Source organism: Salmo trutta, chromosome 25 (genome assembly GCF_901001165.1).
Source record: "Salmo trutta chromosome 25, fSalTru1.1, whole genome shotgun sequence".
Taxonomy (NCBI): domain Eukaryota; kingdom Metazoa; phylum Chordata; class Actinopteri; order Salmoniformes; family Salmonidae; genus Salmo; species Salmo trutta.
In genome coordinates this window covers 25,279,078-25,299,121 of record NC_042981.1, presented here as the reverse complement: position 1 = coordinate 25,299,121, position 20,044 = coordinate 25,279,078, and the positions used below count along the sequence as shown (strand labels likewise).

Below are 20,044 nucleotides of genomic sequence, written 5' to 3'. Positions count from 1 at the left end.
GCTGAACCTCAACACTGGGGCCCCACAAGGGTGCATGCTCAGCCCCCTCCTGTACTCTGTTCACCCATGACTGCGTGGCCATGCACACCTCCAACTCAATCATAAAATTTGCAGACGCAGTGGGAGGCTTGATCACCAACAACAACGAGACAGCCTATAGGGAGGAGGTGACGTCACTCGGAGTGTGGTGTCAGGAAAACAACTTCACTCAACGTCAACAAAACAAAGGAGAGGATCGTGGACTTCAGGAAACAGCAGAGGGAGCACCCCCCCATCCACATCGACGGGGTAGCAGTGGGAAGTTAAGTTCCTCAGCATACACATCACGGACAAGCTGAAATAGTCCACCCACACAGACAGTGTGGTAAAGGCACAACAGCGCCTCTTCAACCTCAGGAGGCTGAAGAAATTTCTCTTGGCACCCAAAACCCTCACTAACTTTTACAGATGCACAATTGAGAGCGTCCTGTCCGGCTGTATCACCGCCTGGTACGGCAACTGCACTGCCCACAATCGCAGGGCTCTCCAGAGGGTGGTGCGGTCTGCACAACGCATCACTGGGGGCAAACTACCTGCCCTCCAGGACACCTATAGCACCCGATGTCACAGGAAGGCCATAAAGATCATCAAGGACAACAACCACCCGAGCCACTGCCTGTTCACCCCACTATCATCCAGAAGTGAGGTCAGTACAGGTGCATCAAAGAGACTGAGAAACAGCCATCACTAACACAGAGAGGCTGCTTCCTACATAGACTTGAAATGATTAGCCACTCTAACAAATGGATCACTAGTCACTTCTTCATTAATGACACTTTAATTATGTTTATGTATCTTGCATTACTCATCCCATATTTATATACTGTTTTTTATACCATCTATTGCATCTTGCCTATGCCGCTCGGTCATTGCTCATCCATATATTTATATGTACATATTCTTATTCCATCCCTTTACTTAGGTGTGTATTAGGTAGTTGTGGAATTGTTAGATTACTTGTTGATATTGCTGCACTGTCGGAACTAGAAGCACAAGCATTTTGCTACACTTGAATAACATCTGCATGTGACCAATCAAATTAGATTTTGGATTTGATTTGGAAATAAATTAATTATGCCCTAATTTATGGATTTCACATCACTGGGAATACGGATATGTTTCTGTTGGTCACAGATACCTTAAATAAAAAGGTAGGAGTGGAGCAGAACTTGTCAATATCTGATGGGATGACCATTTGCCTCATTCAGTTTGACATCTCCTTTGCATAGAGTTGATCAGGCTGTTGATTGTGGTCTGTGGAATGTTGTACCACAATTCAATGGGTAGCATGTCTGGTGAGTATGCAAGGCTCTAAAACAATGTTGGAGGTGGCTTATGTAGAGAAATAAACATTTCGTTCTCTGGCAACAGTTCTGGTGGACATTCCTGCAGTCAGCATGCCAATTGGACCCTTTAACCCATGGTCGGGCGGGAGGGACATCCAGCGGACATCCAGCGAAAAATCCTAGCGCCATTAGCATAACGAAATTTAATATTTTTTTTTTCAAATATAGGACTATGTTATATCGTTTTATAGATACACCTCTCCTGAATCGAACCACGTTGTCCGATTTCAAAAAGGCTTTACAGCAAAAAAAAACATTCGATTATGTTAGAGGAGTATATAGTAAAAGTAGCCACATAGCCATTTTCCAACCAACCACATGCATCACAAATAACCAAAAAACAGCTAAATGCAGCACTAACCTTTGACAATCTTCATCAGATGACACTCCTAGGACATCATGTTACACAATACATGCATTCTTTTGTTCGATAAAGTTCATATTTATATATAAAACAGCATTTTACATCGGCGTGTGACGTTGACTAACTATTTTCCCTCAAATACATCCGGTGAAACAGCGCTACAATTTACTAAATTACTATTCGAAAACATTTTTAAAATGTAATATTGTCATTCTAAGATTTATAGATGAATATCTCTTGAAAGCACCTGTAATGCCAGATTTAAAAATAACTTTACTGGGTAATCACACTTTGCGATAAAAGGGGATGCGATACTCAGAAAAATAGGCTACCGTTACAGGTCAGCGCCATCTTGGAACAATCGCATATCAAATCTACTCTTGTATACTATTGTCAATAATCCCTTACCTTTGATTATCTTCATCAGAAAGCACTTCCAGGAATCCCAGGTCCACAACAAATGTATTTTCGTTCGAAAAAGTTAATCCTTTACGTCCCAATAGCTTGTTCTTGTTAGCGCGTTCTGAAGGCTGCTCCAAAAGCTCCGTCGGCCGCGGGACTCCTCTTTCAATAAAATGCATATTTTTTTTTTTTTTAGGTTCGTTCAAACATGTCAAACGTTGTATAACATAAATCTTTAGGGCCTTTTTCAACCAGAGCTCCAATAACATTCAAGGGGGACGATTGCATTGTCTTTCAAAACGTTTCGAAAGGGGAGGGTAGCCAGGGGCGCCGGCGTCATAATGGTGATGGCCCTCTTCATGTGACCACGTTCCACAGACTCTCATTGTGTCAGTTTTCACAGAAGAAGGCTCAAACCACTTTGTAAAGACTGGGGACATCTAGTGGAAGCAATAGGAAGTGCTCAATGAACCATTGCTCACGGTGTGATTTATAGGCAAAGTGATGAAGTTGAGTCCGCAATTCAGAATTCCACTTCCTATTACGATCTGTCTCGGGGTTTTGACTGCCATATGAGTTCTGTTATACTCAGACACCATTCAAACAGTTTTAGAAACTTTAGGGTGTTTTTTATCCACAAGTATTAATTATATGCATATCCTAGCTTCTGAGTTTGAGTAGGAGGCCGTTTAAAATGGGCACGAATTTTTTTCAAAAATTGCTGTAGCGCCCCCTATCCTAGGCGACCGTCTTAACTTGACACATCTGTGACATTGTTTTTTGTGACAAAACTGCACATTTTAGTGACCTTTTATTGTCCCCAGCACAAGGTGCACCTGTGTAATGCTCATGCTGTTTTATCAGGTGGATGGAATATCTTGGCAAAGGAGAAATGCTCACTAACAGGGATGTAAACAAATTTGTGCACAAGATTTTAGCGAACATTTCCGGGATATTTTATTTAAGCTCAAGAAACTTGGGACCAACACTTTACACGTTGCGTTTATATTTTTGATCAGTATAGTCAAGAACCAAGGACTACAAAAAAAGATAAGGCTCGGCTAGTGGCTAACACATGGCAAACCATGTAACACTCTATACAAAGAAAGTCAACACCAAATGCGTAGGTATAAAGGAGAAAGGATAAACTAACTTAGTCAATAACACATCCAATGAAGGGAGATATACTTCGAAGGAGAGGACTATAAACTACATAACAAAAAACTTCTCAAAACAATTCAATCAGGTAACCACCTTGATTGGAATCAGGTGAGCCTACTTAAGGTGTGGGGGAAGGAAGTCCCGTTCTTCAGGAAGTGGGAGTGACGGGTGGAGAGTGGAAGAGAGTAGGGAATTTTCTGCTGTTTGTATTTAATTTCATTTAGCTAGTTGACAAGAACAATGCTCATCAGTCAACATTTTGGTTTCACATCAGTATTGAAGTGCCTGAGTTGGCTATAAAACTGATTGTTATATTACTCTGTGTCAATTGCCTTACTTTCCAGTGAAATCAGTTGATTTTGAAATCTTTTGATTTACCCCTTTACCCTGTCTTCCAGGTATCTTACAACATATTCCGGACCCTTCCGCCCACGGACAGTAATGAGTTTGACCCAGAGGAGGATGAACCCACACTCGAGGCCTCATGGCCGCACTTACAGGTAACAGCATAGGCTAGAATTGATGTATACGTTTCTGTGAGTATTCGTTCTGTCTTCTTTTGGAGACCTGAGTTTTGCCCCCCCCCCCATGAGAACCTTCCTGGTGTCATTGCTATTTTTGATATAATATTCTTCTGTATGTGGACATTTGAGCTGGTGTTAAGCATGTTCTGTTTCTTGGTCCCTGATTTAGTAAGATATTATTACGGGTCTAGTGTCAGGTGCTCATTCTCTCACCCCCGTTTCTTTGTACCTACTGCTCTGCCTCCTTAAGAAATTAGATTCATATCTCAAGGAAATTCTTCCTGGTAAAAGTTATATTTTCTTTATTACATTTCCAAAGCAACAGCCAAGTTCATTTGACCACATTTTGAGATTAACCCACCTAGTCATAAGCCCTTCCCCATGGCCTTCTTGGAACCCTGGTTACCACTTAAGGTACTAGTGACCTTACCCATGTTGTGCCTCTGTGACCTTTGACCTCCCAGTCGCTTTCCTCTGCTCCATAGCCTTACCTTTTGTTTTATGAAACTCCATCCCTTAACATCTCCATCTCGCTCTTTCTTTCACTGTATCATAGCTTGTGTATGAGTTCTTCATACGATTCTTGGAGAGTCAAGAATTCCAGCCCAGCATTGCCAAAAAGTACATAGACCAGAAATTTGTTCTACAGGTGAGTCACACTGTTACATTGGAGATGCGCTTAAAAAATGTAGACTAGTGTTGTACAAGTTTGAGGAGTTTGTAGTTGTTTCATATATTTTTCTTCCCCTTTTTGTTCCTTCTCCTTGGCTCTCTGTAGCTCTTGGAGCTCTTTGACAGTGAGGACCCTCGGGAGAGAGATTACCTGAAAACAGTCTTACACAGAATCTATGGGAAATTCCTGGGGCTGAGGGCTTTTATACGAAAACAGATAAATAATATTTTTCTACGGTAAGACGGCGCTCCTCATTCTCCTCTACTCAGACCGTCGTGATACTTTCACTGATGTTTCACTAACGTTTATCCACTCTCTCCTCTCTCGTAAAGTTTTGTTTATGAGACTGAGCACTTTAATGGGGTTGCTGAGTTGCTGGAGATCTTGGGAAGGTATGTCACCCTGGTTTGACTTACGGTTAATTCTGACGCCTTTTGTTCTCAGGCGCTGTCTTAACCCTTTACACTTGTGGGAATTGGACTATATGGATAGGAATAAATTTAAATGTTTCTTACAAAATAAATATGAAAGGCATATGCCTAAGCATGGTAGCAATTGAAAAGGAACAGTTCAGAGATTATGGGAAACGTATTAGACAAGTTGAGGACGTAACAGGTTCACCTGACACAAGACTGAATCCAAACATTACACTGTGTATTTTACATTCACTGTACTTTTCGTTGCATTTATTGATAACGAAATCTAGAAATACTCTGGATACATTCACTAACATGATAAGAATATTCTTGAAAAATGTGGGTTAGGTGCAACACAAGACAAATAAATGACAAGGATTTGAGTGAGAGGACTAACTGGTGTCTCAGTCGCCACAATGTGCACAGTTCCTAAGTAATTTCAATGCACTTTTATGACTCAGTATTCAATTTAAAGGCGATTTTATTTTTATTTTGCTCTCCTACAGTGGTTCTTCCTTTAAAAGTTACGAGTTTATGCTGCGACCGTTTGTGGTAGATGGTGGCATTCTGTCATTGCACCACACTATCACAAGGGGGAGGTAGAACTCTGCTCTATCGGTAGTCAAAACTGTGGCAATTAATGGAGGCGTTTTCCATCTGAGAGTCTCTCCTGGCACTAGGGTCCTGCAGCAACAACAAAAACTATCGGTGGTCCTGGAGTTAAGAGAGAACTTGGGTAAATAATTTGGGGGTTATTTCACTTGACATTTGGACTGACGATTTTCCGAAAAATAGGCACGGTAAGCTTTTGGTTTCTCTCCCTCTAAAAATAGAAATTAATCATTCTAAATAACAAACTGGCTTTATTTACAAATTAGCAAGAATGTCTCACCCCATGTTCAAGAATGGCCCTTTTCCCTTTATTCAGACTATAATCGCTCACGTTCGCTTATTTGAAACAATCATCTCCAAAATATATATTTTTTTAAACAAACATATTATTATTAGTAACCCTGCATTATAATTATATAAAAGCCCCTTAGATATTCTCACAGATCAGATTTGCCGCTTAGATTTTAATTTAGAATCCTCTAAATGTTGGAGAGGGCGAGGAACGAGATGGTCACAATCCATGCCAGGCAAACATGCTGATCATTTCAACTACATTTTAGTTGCAACAAGTTTGTTCGAGTATATCCAAAAATATTTATGGATATACTGTAGGTCTACCGTAGGCGACATGAGACTCACTTGTGTTGAGTAATGTGCTGTTAAGTGTTGTAGGTCTTATTTTGAATGAACCTTTATTTTACTACTTAACGGTCTACTTACTCTGCTGGTGTCTTGACCCAGTTTATTCCTTCATTTGTAATGCAAACCAAAATTAATTACTATGGGAATAAATGGAAGGGGGGGGAAAGTAAAGAACTTCTCTGTCGGCCCTGGAGGCCTTTTGAAAACAATTAATGAACATGCACCTGTGGAACGGTCGTTAAGACACTAACAGCTTACAGATGGTAGGTAATTAAGGTCACAGTTATGAAAACTTAGGACACTAAAGAGGCCTTTCTACTGACTCTGAAAAAAACCAAAAGAAAGATCCCCAGGGTCCCTGCTCATCTGCGTGAACGTGCCTTAGGCATGCTGCAAGGAGACATGAGGACTGCGGATGTGGTCAGGGCAATAAATTGCAATGTCCGTACTGTGAGACGCCTAAGACAGCGCTACAGGGAGACAGGACGGACAGCTGATCGTCCTCGCAGTGGCAGGCCACGTGTAGCAACACCTGCACAGGATCGGTACATCCAAACATCTCACCTGCGGGACAGGTACAGGATGGCAACAACGGCCTGAGTTACACCAGGAATGCACAATCCCTCCATCAGTGCTCAGACTGTCTGTAATAGGCTGAGAGAGGCTGGACTGAGGGCTTGTAGGCCTGTTGTCCATGGTACTGTAACACATCAGTGCGCTGTTGAATAGGTGCCTTTTCCTAGACCATATTGCTATGTGCACAGTAGCAAAGTTAACCAGCTTATTGGTGTTGAGAACAAAGTGGCGGAGGCAGCAGCAAAATGAGGAGACAAGAAAACAGCCCTTGCCTTATTGTCTAAGAAAAGTGAGGAGGAAGGAAACCCCAACTTAATTAGGTCTATAATCAATAGAATAATTGTTAAACATTGCTGGCTTTATAAATAATCTACAGTGCCTTCAGAAAGTATGCAGACCCCTTGACTATTTTGAAATGTTGTTACTTTACAGCCTTTTTCTAAAATGGAATAAATACTTTTTACCTCAGCAATCTACGCACAATACCCTATAATGACAAAGCGAAAACAGGATATTAGAGATGTTTGCAATTGAGCTCAGATGCATCCTGTTTCCACTGATCATCCTTGAGATGTTTCTACAACTTGAGTGGAGTCCACCTGTGGTAAATTCAATTGATTGGACATGATTTGGAAAGGCACACACCTGTCTATATAAGGTCCCACAGTTGACGGTGCATGTCAGAGCAAAGACCAAGCCATGAGGTTGAAGGAATTGTCCATAGAGCTCCAGGACAGGATGGGGAAGGGTACCAAAAATGTCTGCAGCATTGAAGGTCCCCAAGAACACAGTTTCTTCCATCGTTTTTAAATTGAAAATGTTTGGAACCACCAAGACTCTTCCTAGAGCTGGCCGCTGGGCCAAACTGAGCAATCGTGGGAGAAGGGCCTTGGTCAGGGAGGTGACCAAGAACCCAATGTTCACTCTGACAGAGCTCTGGAGTTCTCCCATCTCTGCAGCACTCCAGCAATCAGGCCTTTATGGTAGTGGCCAGATGGAAGCCACTCCTCAGTAAAAAACACATGACAGCCCGCTTGTAATTTGCCAAAAGGCATCCAAAGACTCTGACCATAAGAAACAAGATTCTCCGGTCTGATGAAACCAAGATTGAACTATTTGGCCTGAAAGCCAAGCGTCACGTATGGAGGAAACCTGGCACCATCCCTATGCTGAAACATGGTGGTGGGAGCATCATGCTGTAAGAATGTTTTTCAGCAGCAGGGGCTTAGGAGACTAGTCAGGATCGAGGCAAAGATGAACGGAGAAAAGTACAGCGAGAGCCTTGATGAAAACCTGCTCCAGAACGCTCAGGACCTCAGACTGGGGTGAAGGTTCACCTTACAACAGGACAACGACCCTAAGCATACAACCAAGACAACGCAGGAGTGGCTTCGGGACAAGTCTCTAAATGTTCTTGAGTGGCCCAGCCGGAGCCCGAACTTGAACCTGATTTTAACATATCTGGAGAGACCTGAAAATAGCTGTGGTGCAACGCTCCCCATCCAACATGGCAGAGCCTGAGAGGATCTGCAGAGAAGAATGGGAGAAACTCCCCAAATACAAGTGTGCCAAGCTGATGTGTTTCAGAGACTTAAGGCTGTAATCGCTGCCGAAGGTGTTTCAACAAAGTACTGAGTAAAGGTCCTGAATACTTTCCGTTTTACATTTTTGATAAATTGGCAAACATTTCTAAAAACCTGTTTTTGCTTTGTCATTATTCTTTGCTTTGTCATTAATTTTATTTGTCACATGCGCCGAATACAACAGGTGTAGAACTTCGTGAAATACTTACTTACAAGCCCTTAACCAACAATGCAGTTTTTAGAAAAAATGTAATTAAGTCCAAAATAATTCAAGAGCAGCAGTAAATAACAATAGCAAGACTATATAAAGGGGGTACCGGTGCGGGGGCACCGGTTAGTCGAGGTAATTGAGGTAACATGTACATGTAGGTAGAGTTATTAAAGTGACTATGCATAGATAATAAGAGAGAGTAGTAGTAGTAGTAGTAGCAGCAGCGTTGAAGGGGGGGTGTAATACAAATAGTCTGGGTAGCCATTTGATTAGATGTTCGGGAGTCTTATGGCTTGGGGGTGGAAGCTGTTTAGAAGCCTCTTGGACCTAGAATTGGCGCTCCGGTACCGCTTGCCGTGCGGTAGCAGAGAGAACAGTCTATGACTAGGGTGGCTGGAGTCTTTGACAATTTTTAGGGCCTTCCTCTGACACCGCCGATTTAATCCATTTCAGAATATGGCTGTAACGTAACAAATGTGGAAAAAGTTAAGGGGTCTGAATACTTTCCGAATGCACTGTATATCTACAGAAATAAGACAGATCCTGCTTCTGTTGCTGGTTTGAGTGTTTAATAGCCTACTGATTCCATGAGCACCAAGCCTCGCAACAACATGTTAATAAGTAAACAATTTGACAAATTCTGCTGTTTTTATCTTTGCTGTAATAAAGGCTTTATACTTTTTTTCATTAGAACAGCCTCTGGTATTATAAAATGTATTTAGTGTTTACACTGTTCCAATCGTCCAAAAAGTTATATTCATAATAATAATGCTCTTTTTTTTCTTGATCTACTTCTTATTGTTATTATTACTATTATGATCATTATCATAATAAGCATCTCTTAAATATTTATGAATAGATCCCTCATTGAGCACAAAATCAACACTTGTTACAGAATATTTTACATAGAAATAACATCTGTCAGACAAACCATGCCTTAGTAGGCTTAGTATAGCAGCCTCGTATAACCACCATTGAGCTGTAGGCCTAAGAGCGCATCCTGTTTAGTCTCTATACCGTAACTGACTTAGGCCTGCCTATATTTCAATATTTGTATAGGCTACTGTATCAATCAGTCATTCATTTGTTCATGTCATCACACGGTATGCGAGTCATTCAAGAGTTGAAATGCAATCAAGCATTTTAGTTTTAAAATAAAGCTAGCCTTGTATAATTAACTTAAACAATAAATAAACCGTTCTATTACGGACATTGCGTTCACAATGGGGCTGTTTTTAGTCTTTGCTGTAATAAAGGCTTAACAAAAAAGTTTAAACAGACTCTGAAACGCTTAGAATTTATTTAGTGTTTACATTCTTCCCAACGGTCAGAAAAATTATATTGTAATTTAACTGCACCTGTTTGGCACACATAATATGCAACCGGTGCTTGCTCCTTACCTTATTTTTCTTGAGTTCCAGTCTTTTCCACAATTAATCAAGTTTCACACATCTGACTTCCCCTTTACCTCATGAGCAACCAGTAAACATTCCCCCATTTCGAGTTTTTGTCATGTCCTCTGCATCCATTTTGCTCTTAGTGTTCGGAGTTTGTTATAACCAATTTATTGATGTGCTTATGCTATAGGTCAGGCCCTATTGGTAAAGTGCATTTAATGCATACGTGTGTCACGTAAAGAGATCAAGGGTTGAGGGAATAGTGAATGTTTTTTCTAAACAAATGAGGGCTTTCGTTAACAGAACTTTTCAGTCAGAATTCTGTAATTATATTGCAGTTTCAGCAACACGAACAGCGCGATGAACACTGTGGTGGTCGCTAGAGCATGGAAGAGAGAGCGGTGCTTGTCACACAATTACCCAGTCTTTTTATTTTAACACAGCGTAGCAAGTCTGGGGCCAGCACAATCAAATCAATTGCTGGTCGCACTCCCTCTAGTCATTTGTATGTCTTAATTATTTAATCAAACCGTGTGCTTAAACCATCAGTCAAGCTCAGTGAATATAGTTAATTTGATTAAAACACATAGGATGTGTCTATGGAAAATGACATGTTTAAACATTTTGACCAATCGATTGGTCTAAAGAACAGATGACACTTGGTTGACCTAGATTTTTTTGGGTTGGGGACAGACAACCCTAGACTTGCTTGTGTTTGACTTGCTTGTATGACATCCAAAGCGCTATTTATTATAATCCTCAACGTCGCATCTTTCAAAAATGGATTGATTCCTCTTAATTTACAGCATTTTCCTCACTCGGACAACAAAAAATGTGCGCAAGTTGCCCAATTAGCAGGAGGGTTGGGAGCAACATCTTGCCACGTGGCGGTGCTAAACTTCCGAACGTCTGTCAGTCAAAAACCCATACAGCCATGTGAAGCTCAGAGCCTGAGCTCTGATGTAGTTTATAGCATTTTACTGTACAGCCACTGCGATCCAATTTAGGTGCTTATTAGTGTCCAAATCTGCCATGTTCAAATCATATACGGGTGTAAAGGGTTAAAGGAGTTACCACTTCATCCTCCGTGTGTCTTAGTTCTGTAGCCCAGGCTAAAGCTTGTTGGTAACTTTGCATAAAGTAGCTACAGTACCTATGTAATTTCCATTGGCCCATGTAAAAGCTATTGACCCTTAATGTATCTTTGCCTCAGTCTTGTTAACATTGATTCTCCAGTAAGCTTTATACTAAATTCTTGTCTCTTTGTACTGACATGTGTAATTTGCCCTCCTGGCTTAGCGATGCGTTTCTCCTCTCCCACTCTCTTGCAGCATAATCAATGGTTTTGCCCTGCCGCTCAAAGCAGAGCACAAACAGTTTCTGGTCAAAGTGTTGATCCCCCTCCACACTGTCAGGAGTCTGTCCCTCTTCCACGCACAGGTACTGTGTGTATGACTGTGTGCAATCATCATTTTGTTGATGTTCTACATCCGGGTTTGGTTCTCCAACCCTGTTCCTGGAAAACTACCCTCCTGTAGGTTTTCGGTCCAACCCCAGTTGGAACTTATCAACCAGCTAAATATTAGAATCGGGTGCACTAGATTAGGGTTGGAGAGAACTGACAGGACGGTAGCTCTCCAGAAACAGGGTTGGAGAGCCCTGTTCTACATGATTGAGTCTGTCCAGTGAGTCGATCCTAATTGTTGTTACACATTTTCCAACCATAACATTGACAATGTGTTATGTTTTTCTTTATTGCGACTTATTTTTCCAGTTGGCATATTGCATTGTACAGTTCCTAGAGAAAGACCCAGCGTTAACAGAACCAGTAAGTGTTATCTCCCCCATGGTCACGCCACTTTGTAATCAGAAGGGTCTTTTAATCAGTCATCGTCTCCCTTCAGTCACACATTTCTCTCTCATGTCTATCACACATCTATCTCTCTCTCACATCTATTAATCAAATCTATCTATAGGTCATCAGGGGCTTACTGAAGTTCTGGCCAAAAACCTGCAGTCAAAAAGAGGTAAGAGCACTGGAAGTTGCCCTTCCTTGGTCTGGAGCACTGAGCAGCTAATGTTGATGGGAGTTTAGATCTGTTACCTGGATAGTAACGACCTGATGTGTTGTCCTGCTCAGGTGTTTGTAACTGTGTTCTTAGGTGATGTACCTCCGGAGTGTTCTCAGGTGGTGTACCTGGGTTAGGGTGTGTTAGTAACTAATTCAGGGCTGCCCGCTGGCCCGGCAACATCTGCCAAACTAACCTGGCCAGTTAATCAAGCTTTCATATGGCCCGCTTGGGTCAGTACATTTTCACACTCCAAAACAGAAAAATTCATATTTTTATTTCATCTTTCACTATCTAACCGACGTCTTGCTATCACCCAGCATTCGGTTTTCAAGCTGAGGCAAGAATGTCAAAGCCTCAGTATGGTCAGCGTACAGTGGCAAGAAAAAGTAGGTGAACCCTTTGGAATTGCCTGGATTTCTGCATAAATTGGTCATCAAATTTGATCTGATCTTCATCTAAGTCACAACAATAGACAAACAGTGTTTCAACTAATAACACAAATTAATATATTTTTCTTGTCTATATTGAATACATCATTTTAACCTCCGCTAACCTGGAGTCCAATGAGACGAGATTGGAGATGTTGGTTAGAGCTTCCTTGCCCTATAAATAACACTCACGAAATTTGAGTTTGCTATTCACAAGAGGCATTGCCTGATGTGAACCATGCCTCGAACAAAAGAGATCTCAGAAGACCTAAGATTAAGAATGATTGACTTGCATAAAGCTGTAAAAGGTTAGAAAAGTATCTCTAAAAGCCTTGATGTTCATCAGTCCACTGATGAACAAATTGTCTATAAATGGAGGAAGTTCAGCATTGTTGCTACTCTCCCTAGGAGTGGCTGTCCTGCAATGATAACTGCAAGACCACAGAGCAGAATGCTCAATGAGGTTAAGAAGAATCCTAGTGTCAGCCAAAGACTTACAGAAATCTCTGGAACATGCTAACATCTCTGTTGACGAGTCTACGATACGTAAAAAAAACTAAACAAGAATGGTACTAATGGGAGGACACCACGAAAGAAGCCACTGCTGTCAAAAAAAAATAAACATTTCTGCACGTCTGAAGTTCGCATAAGAGCACCTGGATGTTCCACAGCGCTACTGGCAAAATAGTCTGTGGACAGATGAAACTACAGTTGAGTTGTTTGGAAGGAACACACAACACTGTGTAGAGAAAAAAAGGCACAGCACACCAACATCAAAACCTCATCCCAACTGTAAAGTATGGTGGAGGGAGCATCATGGTTTGGGGCTGCTTTGCTGCCTCAGGGCCTGGACAGCTTGCTATCATCAACGGAAAAATGAATTCCCAAGTTTATCAAGACATTTTGCAGGAGAATGTAAGGCTCTCTGTCCGCCAATTGAAGCTCAACAGAAGTTGGGTGATGCAACAGGACAATGACCTAAAACACAGAAGTAAATCAACAACAGAATGGCTTCAACAGATGAAAATACACCTTCTGGAGTGGCCCAATCAGAGCCCTGACCTCAACCCGATTTGAGATGCTGTGGCATGACCTCGAGAGCATTTCACACCAGACATCCCAAAAATATTGCTGAACTGAAACCGTTTTGTAAAGAGGAATGGTCCGAAATTCCTCCTGACCGTTGTGCAGGTCTGATCCGCAACTACAAAAAAAACGTTTGGTTGAGGTTATTGCTGCCAAAGGGGAGGGTCAACCAGTTATTAAATCCAAGGGTTTACATACTTTCCTCACCCTGCACTGTGAATGTTTACACGGTGTGTTCAATAAAGACATGAAAACGTATAAATGTGTGTTATTAGTTTAAGCAGACTGTGTTTGTCTATTGTTGTGACCTAGATGAAGATCAAATTGTATGCCCAATGTATGCAGAAATCCAGGTATTTCCGAAGGGTTCACATACTTTTTCTTGCCACAGTACTTTCCCCAGAGTTAAAGATTGGCATGGGTGTTTCACAATCACAGAATAAAAGACCTCCACCTGCCTTTTCTTGTATCAGACATCCTACACGGCAATGCCATAATTGCAAAGAAAGGTTTACATAGGTCTACGCTATGGAGCTGCTTGCTTGTTAAAACATAATTTACACTTAACTTGTGTAAATAATAAGATTTAGTTTTACAATCTGAGTGTCTAGCATGACAAAAAATAAGCATTTTGTGTTTACCGTTACATACCTGCCATTCGAGTGCATAAACAGTAGGCCTATATTCACTGAAATTCGCACAATAACTCTATTTATAAACACGGTACAAATCACAATTTTATTAGGCTAGTGGCAGTTCTTAGGACATTAAACAAGCAGCAAGGACATATCAACTCTGTGATGTAGCTAATGATTATCCCATTGGGGTAAACAATGCAGATGAGCATTCAGCCATGTAGCCACGATGCCGCATCAGGCTACAGGTGATAATGTTTATTGTTAAAATAGCACACCTGCCTGCAATATGGACCATGTTTAGGCCCTAAAGATATTACTTTTCTTCAATATGCTATTGGGCTCCTTTCTGGGGGGGGGGGGAATATGACATTTTATGAAGTCTCATATGTTAAGTCTATTCACTGAGTGTACAAAATATTAGTAACGACTTCCTAATATTGAGTTGCACCTCAGAACTGCCTCAATTTGTCGGGGCATGGACTAAAATGTGTCAAGCGTTCCACAGGGATGTTGGACCATGTTGATTCCAACGCTTCCCACAGTTGTCAAGTTGGCCGGATGTCCTTTGGGTGGTGGACCATTCTTTATACACACAGGAAACTGTTGAGTGGAAAAACCCAGCAGCTTTGCAGTTCTTGACACACTCAAACCGGTTCGCTTGGCACCTACTACCATAGTCTTTTCAAAGGAACTTAAATCTTTTGGCTCCCGAGTGGCGCAGGGGTGTAAGGTACCGCATCTCAGGGCTGGAGGTGTCACTTCAGACCCTGGTACGATCCTGGGCTATATCACAACCAGCCGTGGCGGCGCACAATTGGCCCAGCGTTGTCCGGGTTTGGCCGTCATTGTAAAATAAGAATTTGTTTTAACTGACTTGCCTAGTTAAATAAAATACAAAATAAAAATTCACCATCTGAATGGCACACATGCACTATCCATGTCGCAAGATCCTTCTTTAACCTGTCTCCCCCCTTCATCTATACTGAAGTGGATTTAACAGGTGGCGTAGCTGGTCAGTCTGTCATGGAAAGAGGTGTTCCTAATGTGTTGTGCACTCAGTGTATGTCCTCATTGAGAGTTGGCATGGTTTTATTTATTTTTTCCAAACAATCAGTGTAAATATCAGATTGTATGGTTGGCTATAATAGCCTATAAGGTACTTGCCCAGACTACAAATAAATCCGCCTATGGTTGAAATTATGCGTGCATGACTTGCTTTCCTGTGATCTTGGCCCAGGCCAGTAATTTTGTCATTCGGGACAGTAGTTTTTACTTGTTACTGGCCCGGTGTTCCACAATCTAATTTACCTGAATGTCAAACCCTGTCAGGTGATGTACCTCGGGTGTGTTTTCTAACTGTGTGTGTTCTCAGGTGATGTACCTGGGGGAGCTGGAGGAGATCCTAGACGTGATCGAGCCGACACAGTTCATCAAGATCCAGGAGCCGCTTTTCAAACAGATCTCCAGATGCGTATCCAGCCCACACTTCCAGGTCAGTCTATAGAGAAGGACACACATCCTGGCGGATTTTTAGGTCAATGCTATCTGAGATCCTTGGGATGTCCCTACCCTAAACCCTAATCTTAACCCATACGCTTACCATAACCTGTCCCTTACCTACCACGTCCCTTATTTAATCTTCAAAGGGGTAGGGACATCCCAAGGATCCCGGATAGCACGGACCCTGGTTTTTAGCGGTAATCTCAGCATATCTATGGTGCTCTTATAAGTACATGGTTGTTGTTGGAGGGTTTAGCCTGGTCCCAGATCTGTTTGTGCTGTATAGCTAACTTCTATGTTCATTGTCATGACAAAAACCATAGGATCACAAAATAAATCTGAAAGGAGGCTAGTGCATATGGGTGTAGGTATTGTGTATTAAATCTCTGTGTCCCTGGCAGGTGGCAGAGAGGGCCCTGTACTACTGGAACAACGAGTACATCATGAGTCTGATTGAGGAGAACTCCAGCGTTATCTTACCCATCATGTTCGCCAGCCTGTACAGGATCTCCAAAGAACACTGGAACCCGTGAGTCCACCTCAACACACCCTCACACATAGATTGGTCCTATCAGGAAACTTGATTTATCATCTTGTATTTGTTTTCATTAGAGAAAAAATAAGTTGTGAAAGAGTTGAAATTGGCTGTTTTTACATGTTTTTTTATTTTGCCTTGAAGGGCGATAGTGGCGTTGGTGTACAACGTACTGAAAGCCTTCATGGAGATGAACAGTACCTTGTTTGATGAGCTCACGGCTACTTACAAGTCAGACCGCCAACGGTAAGATATGCTGCATCATTAATGGTGCCTCTGTGGTGTGGTCCTGCATAGTGCTGTTGTAGTTAGCCTGTATAGTTTTAGACACCTATTCAAATAGGCCCATGCTCAATACACGGAAAATTACTATACAGAAAAATTACTGTTTGTTTGTATACAGAATCACACTTTTTTTTCCTCATACACTGTGCGGTGTGTGTGTGTGTGTGTGTAATATTGTGATTCTTGACTAGCAGGATAAGAATATGTACTTGGTGGTGGTAAACCCAGTAGTAATATCTCAGTAATCTGCAGCTAGTCCTGCCTTGCCCCCCCCCCCCCCCCCCCCCCCCCGTACTGTCTGCAGTGAGAAGAAGAAGGAGAAGGAGAGGGAGGAGCTTTGGAAGAAGCTGGAGGACCTGGAGCTGAAGAGGAGCCTTAGGTGTGACGGGATAATTCCCACTTAACGAAGCGCCACACTCCTCTCCCATCCATGACCACCAGAGCACGCCCCGCGGATCCTGTACGGCCATCTGGAACGGCATGGAACGACCGTGTTTTTTTTTCCTTTTTTTTTTTTTCCTCTGTATTGTGCGACTTACTTTATGGTAGATTCACACGTTGTTTCATTATTTCAACAGCACTGTAAATAACTTTTATCCTTAAACTGCTATTATTGTGAAATAAAAATTGTAAAAAAAAAACACGATAAGGAACTTGTGTGGGGGTAAAAATATACTTTGGACATTAAGACTTGAAATGAACAGCAAAAATAACAGATTGTTTTAACTTCCCTCCTATTTGAGAACCCCACCCACTCTCCCTGAATACAAACCCATTTTCCATCTCTGGTTCTACTCTTTGCTTTTTCTCTCTCCTCTCTGTCCCTCTCACACTTTGGTGCTTTTGTACCTCTCTCCCTTTGTGGGACTTCCTGACTGAGTGAGATACCTGGGAGGCCCCGCCCTGACCAAGAGGGCACCCCTTCCCTCTGTAAGGACCACCCTCTGACCCCTCCTGACCTGACTCTCATGCTGAAGCTATGCTGATATTATATTATGGACCCATTAGCCATGAGGAAATTAATTTAACCCCTCGTCCCTCTCAACCCTTCCTCCAAGAGGCGAACATGTTAAGGTCCTGTATGTACAGGGACTAAATTATAAAAACAAGGGAAGATCTCCATACACACACTTACATTCATCCTCTCGCACCATTTTTCTCTCCACTTCCACATTTTTTTCTTTTCACTTGTGTGTGCATCTGTCTCCTCAATGATTGATTGGTTTGTCAGTTCAGTTGTCTCTTTGACCCTGCAGTACCAGGTAGCCTGGTATCAGTCTGGTACTGGTACCCTCCAGCCACACAGAAAATATAAAAAATGTTTTAAAAAACAATTGCGAGCTATAGAGGAGCACCAAACTCGCCTATTGTGAAAAGGAGTGTCACTCCCAAGTGTGCTTTACACAGTATTACAAACCTGTATATTGTTATTAAACTCAGTACACTGATATTTTGTATCTTGTAGTAATTTTGCATATATTTTTGCTTAGGAACAGCCAAGAAGAATTCAGTATATGAGTTAATATGGAACAAGACTATCTGGTATTTATGATAGTTTTTTCTCTGTTTCCTTCTTGGTTTTTAATCTCTCATTTGGGATTTTTATTGTTTCTTTGACCATCAGATGTTTTTTTATTGTGTAGTGGAAGAGGGAATGGCAGAGAGAGGGAAGGCTTGGACCAGTTCATATCCCGTTTAAATTTACAGTAAGTTCAGCATTGTTGACACAAAGAATTTGTGTGCTTTAGGGTGGCTCAGATATAATATGAGTGAAAAGAAGAAAAAAAGGGTTGAAGAAATAAACGTTTAAAAAATATATAGAAATTAATTTTAACCTGTTTTGTGATAAAAGCTCAGATGCTGGATTGCTTTATTGTCAGACAGCATACCACTGTTTACTTTGTGTATGTGATGGAGAGGTGAAAAACACATGAAGACATCATGGGTTTTTGATTGTTGCTTAGCTACTCTATGTATTTCATGACTAATTGATTCTGCTTGTCACTTGGCTAGTCAAGCAAGTCAGCAACAGCTGTAAAGTAGTCTGCAGTCAACATAGACCCGTCTCAATATCCTTTGGTTTGATGAATGATTGATTACAGGAGTTTACTCATTGTTTAATTGCTTTGGTTCACCAATAATTAGCAGAACGTGAGTTTTGTTTTTCAGTGAAGTAAAGCTAATTTTACAATACCACAAATGTAATGCTACCTTGAAGTGCCACAGGAGGGCAGCAAGACTTCAAATCTGACAGACCCCAAAGCAGCCATTGACTCACCATGTAGTTGATATGTATCTGATGTCATTTGTGAGCTTTTATTCAGCACTGTTACAATATCAATGAAGAATATATCTGGACCAAATTTATGAAAACCCTTCCTTTACTAGATCTGTATTCCATTTGTCACTCAGGGTGTGATGTGATCTGACCTGTGTGACGCCTTTGAAGGTGGGTGTAATGTTGACCTGACACACACACTTTTGCCAGAAGATACTGACCCTACAGTTACCCTTGTTTACACCGAGCTGCACTGGTGTAGGGTACATTGGGTACATTAAGACACAGTGGAGCCGGTGTGAGATATGGGTCAGAAAACATACCTAAATGCAGGGATGGGATATTCCACTACTCCCAACTTTTAGCTTTATCTGCACTTCTCCATCAAATATTAAAATAGTGCTAGTTTTCCCAGAAACTGCCCTTGTTGTCCTCATGCTAGCTAGCAGTGGCCACTGCATCCATTTTGGAATGGTAGTCAGCCAATCAGCTCCTATGTTGTTCAACGCAATCTGCTATTCCTTAATGGCTACTGCTAGCATGAGGACAAATAGGGAGGTTTTCCAGGAAAATTAGCACCATTTCAATCTTCTCCATGAAGCAGTGTGGATAAAGTTACAATTTGGAGTATGGTGGCATATCTCATCCCTGCATTGAGTTACTTTTTATGACCCATATTTCACCCTGGCTCCATGTGTGTCAATGTAACCATGATTGCATTGACAAGCTCTCTCTTAACATAGCTAGCTGTCTAGCTATATGACATAAAATGTTGTGTAAAATAGCTAAAAGGCTATATGAACAGTTAAGCTATCAGTCACTAGTGGAAACATTCACAACTGCAATTAAGTTACTTTATCTTTTTAATGTATTTTATCTCAGACGATCTGGTAGGAAGGTTTCTAGCTAGCACTCCTAGCAGCTTATGCTTAGCTGGCTAGCATTTACTGCTATTGAATTTTCTAGCTTGCAAGTTAGCATAAACTATCGCTAACTGGGCTAGTCATTGTCTTAATGACAGGTAGAAACACATTCATAACCAAAAAGGGGTAACAAGCCCTTAGGGCCAGTTGCCCCCAACACACTCATCCAACATATTACTACTTTACAAAGAAATTATGTAAATTGTTCTCTCTAAACAAGTGGATTATTTATCTTAAGGCTTTCCTACTTGCATATTTAAAAAAAAAAAAAAAAAAAATTTATAAATCTAACTTCATCAGAACATTTTGAGAACTTTTTCAATTTACCACAAAATTGTTTTGTTGAAATATCT

At 41.3% G+C, this 20,044-nt stretch overlaps 1 protein-coding gene across 4 annotated transcripts in view; it reads left to right on the top strand.

The window, feature by feature from the left end:
• Positions 1 to 17,940, top strand: part of LOC115162235 (serine/threonine-protein phosphatase 2A 56 kDa regulatory subunit epsilon isoform-like) — a 73,243-nt gene extending 55,303 nt beyond the window's left edge. For all 4 annotated transcript variants that reach the window (XM_029713356.1, XM_029713355.1, XM_029713354.1 and 1 more), the window contains exons 4-14: positions 3,711 to 3,812; positions 4,393 to 4,485; positions 4,615 to 4,745; positions 4,842 to 4,901; positions 11,278 to 11,386; positions 11,721 to 11,774; positions 11,923 to 11,973; positions 15,543 to 15,662; positions 16,072 to 16,199; positions 16,350 to 16,451; positions 16,795 to 17,940. In XM_029713356.1, the coding sequence (XP_029569216.1) occupies positions 3,711 to 3,812; positions 4,393 to 4,485; positions 4,615 to 4,745; positions 4,842 to 4,901; positions 11,278 to 11,386; positions 11,721 to 11,774; positions 11,923 to 11,973; positions 15,543 to 15,662; positions 16,072 to 16,199; positions 16,350 to 16,451; positions 16,795 to 16,894 (1,050 nt within the window). In that variant the 3' untranslated portion in view covers positions 16,895 to 17,940. The remainder of the gene's footprint in view (positions 1 to 3,710; positions 3,813 to 4,392; positions 4,486 to 4,614; positions 4,746 to 4,841; positions 4,902 to 11,277; positions 11,387 to 11,720; positions 11,775 to 11,922; positions 11,974 to 15,542; positions 15,663 to 16,071; positions 16,200 to 16,349; positions 16,452 to 16,794) is intronic.
• Positions 17,941 to 20,044: the final 2,104 nt, after the last annotated feature.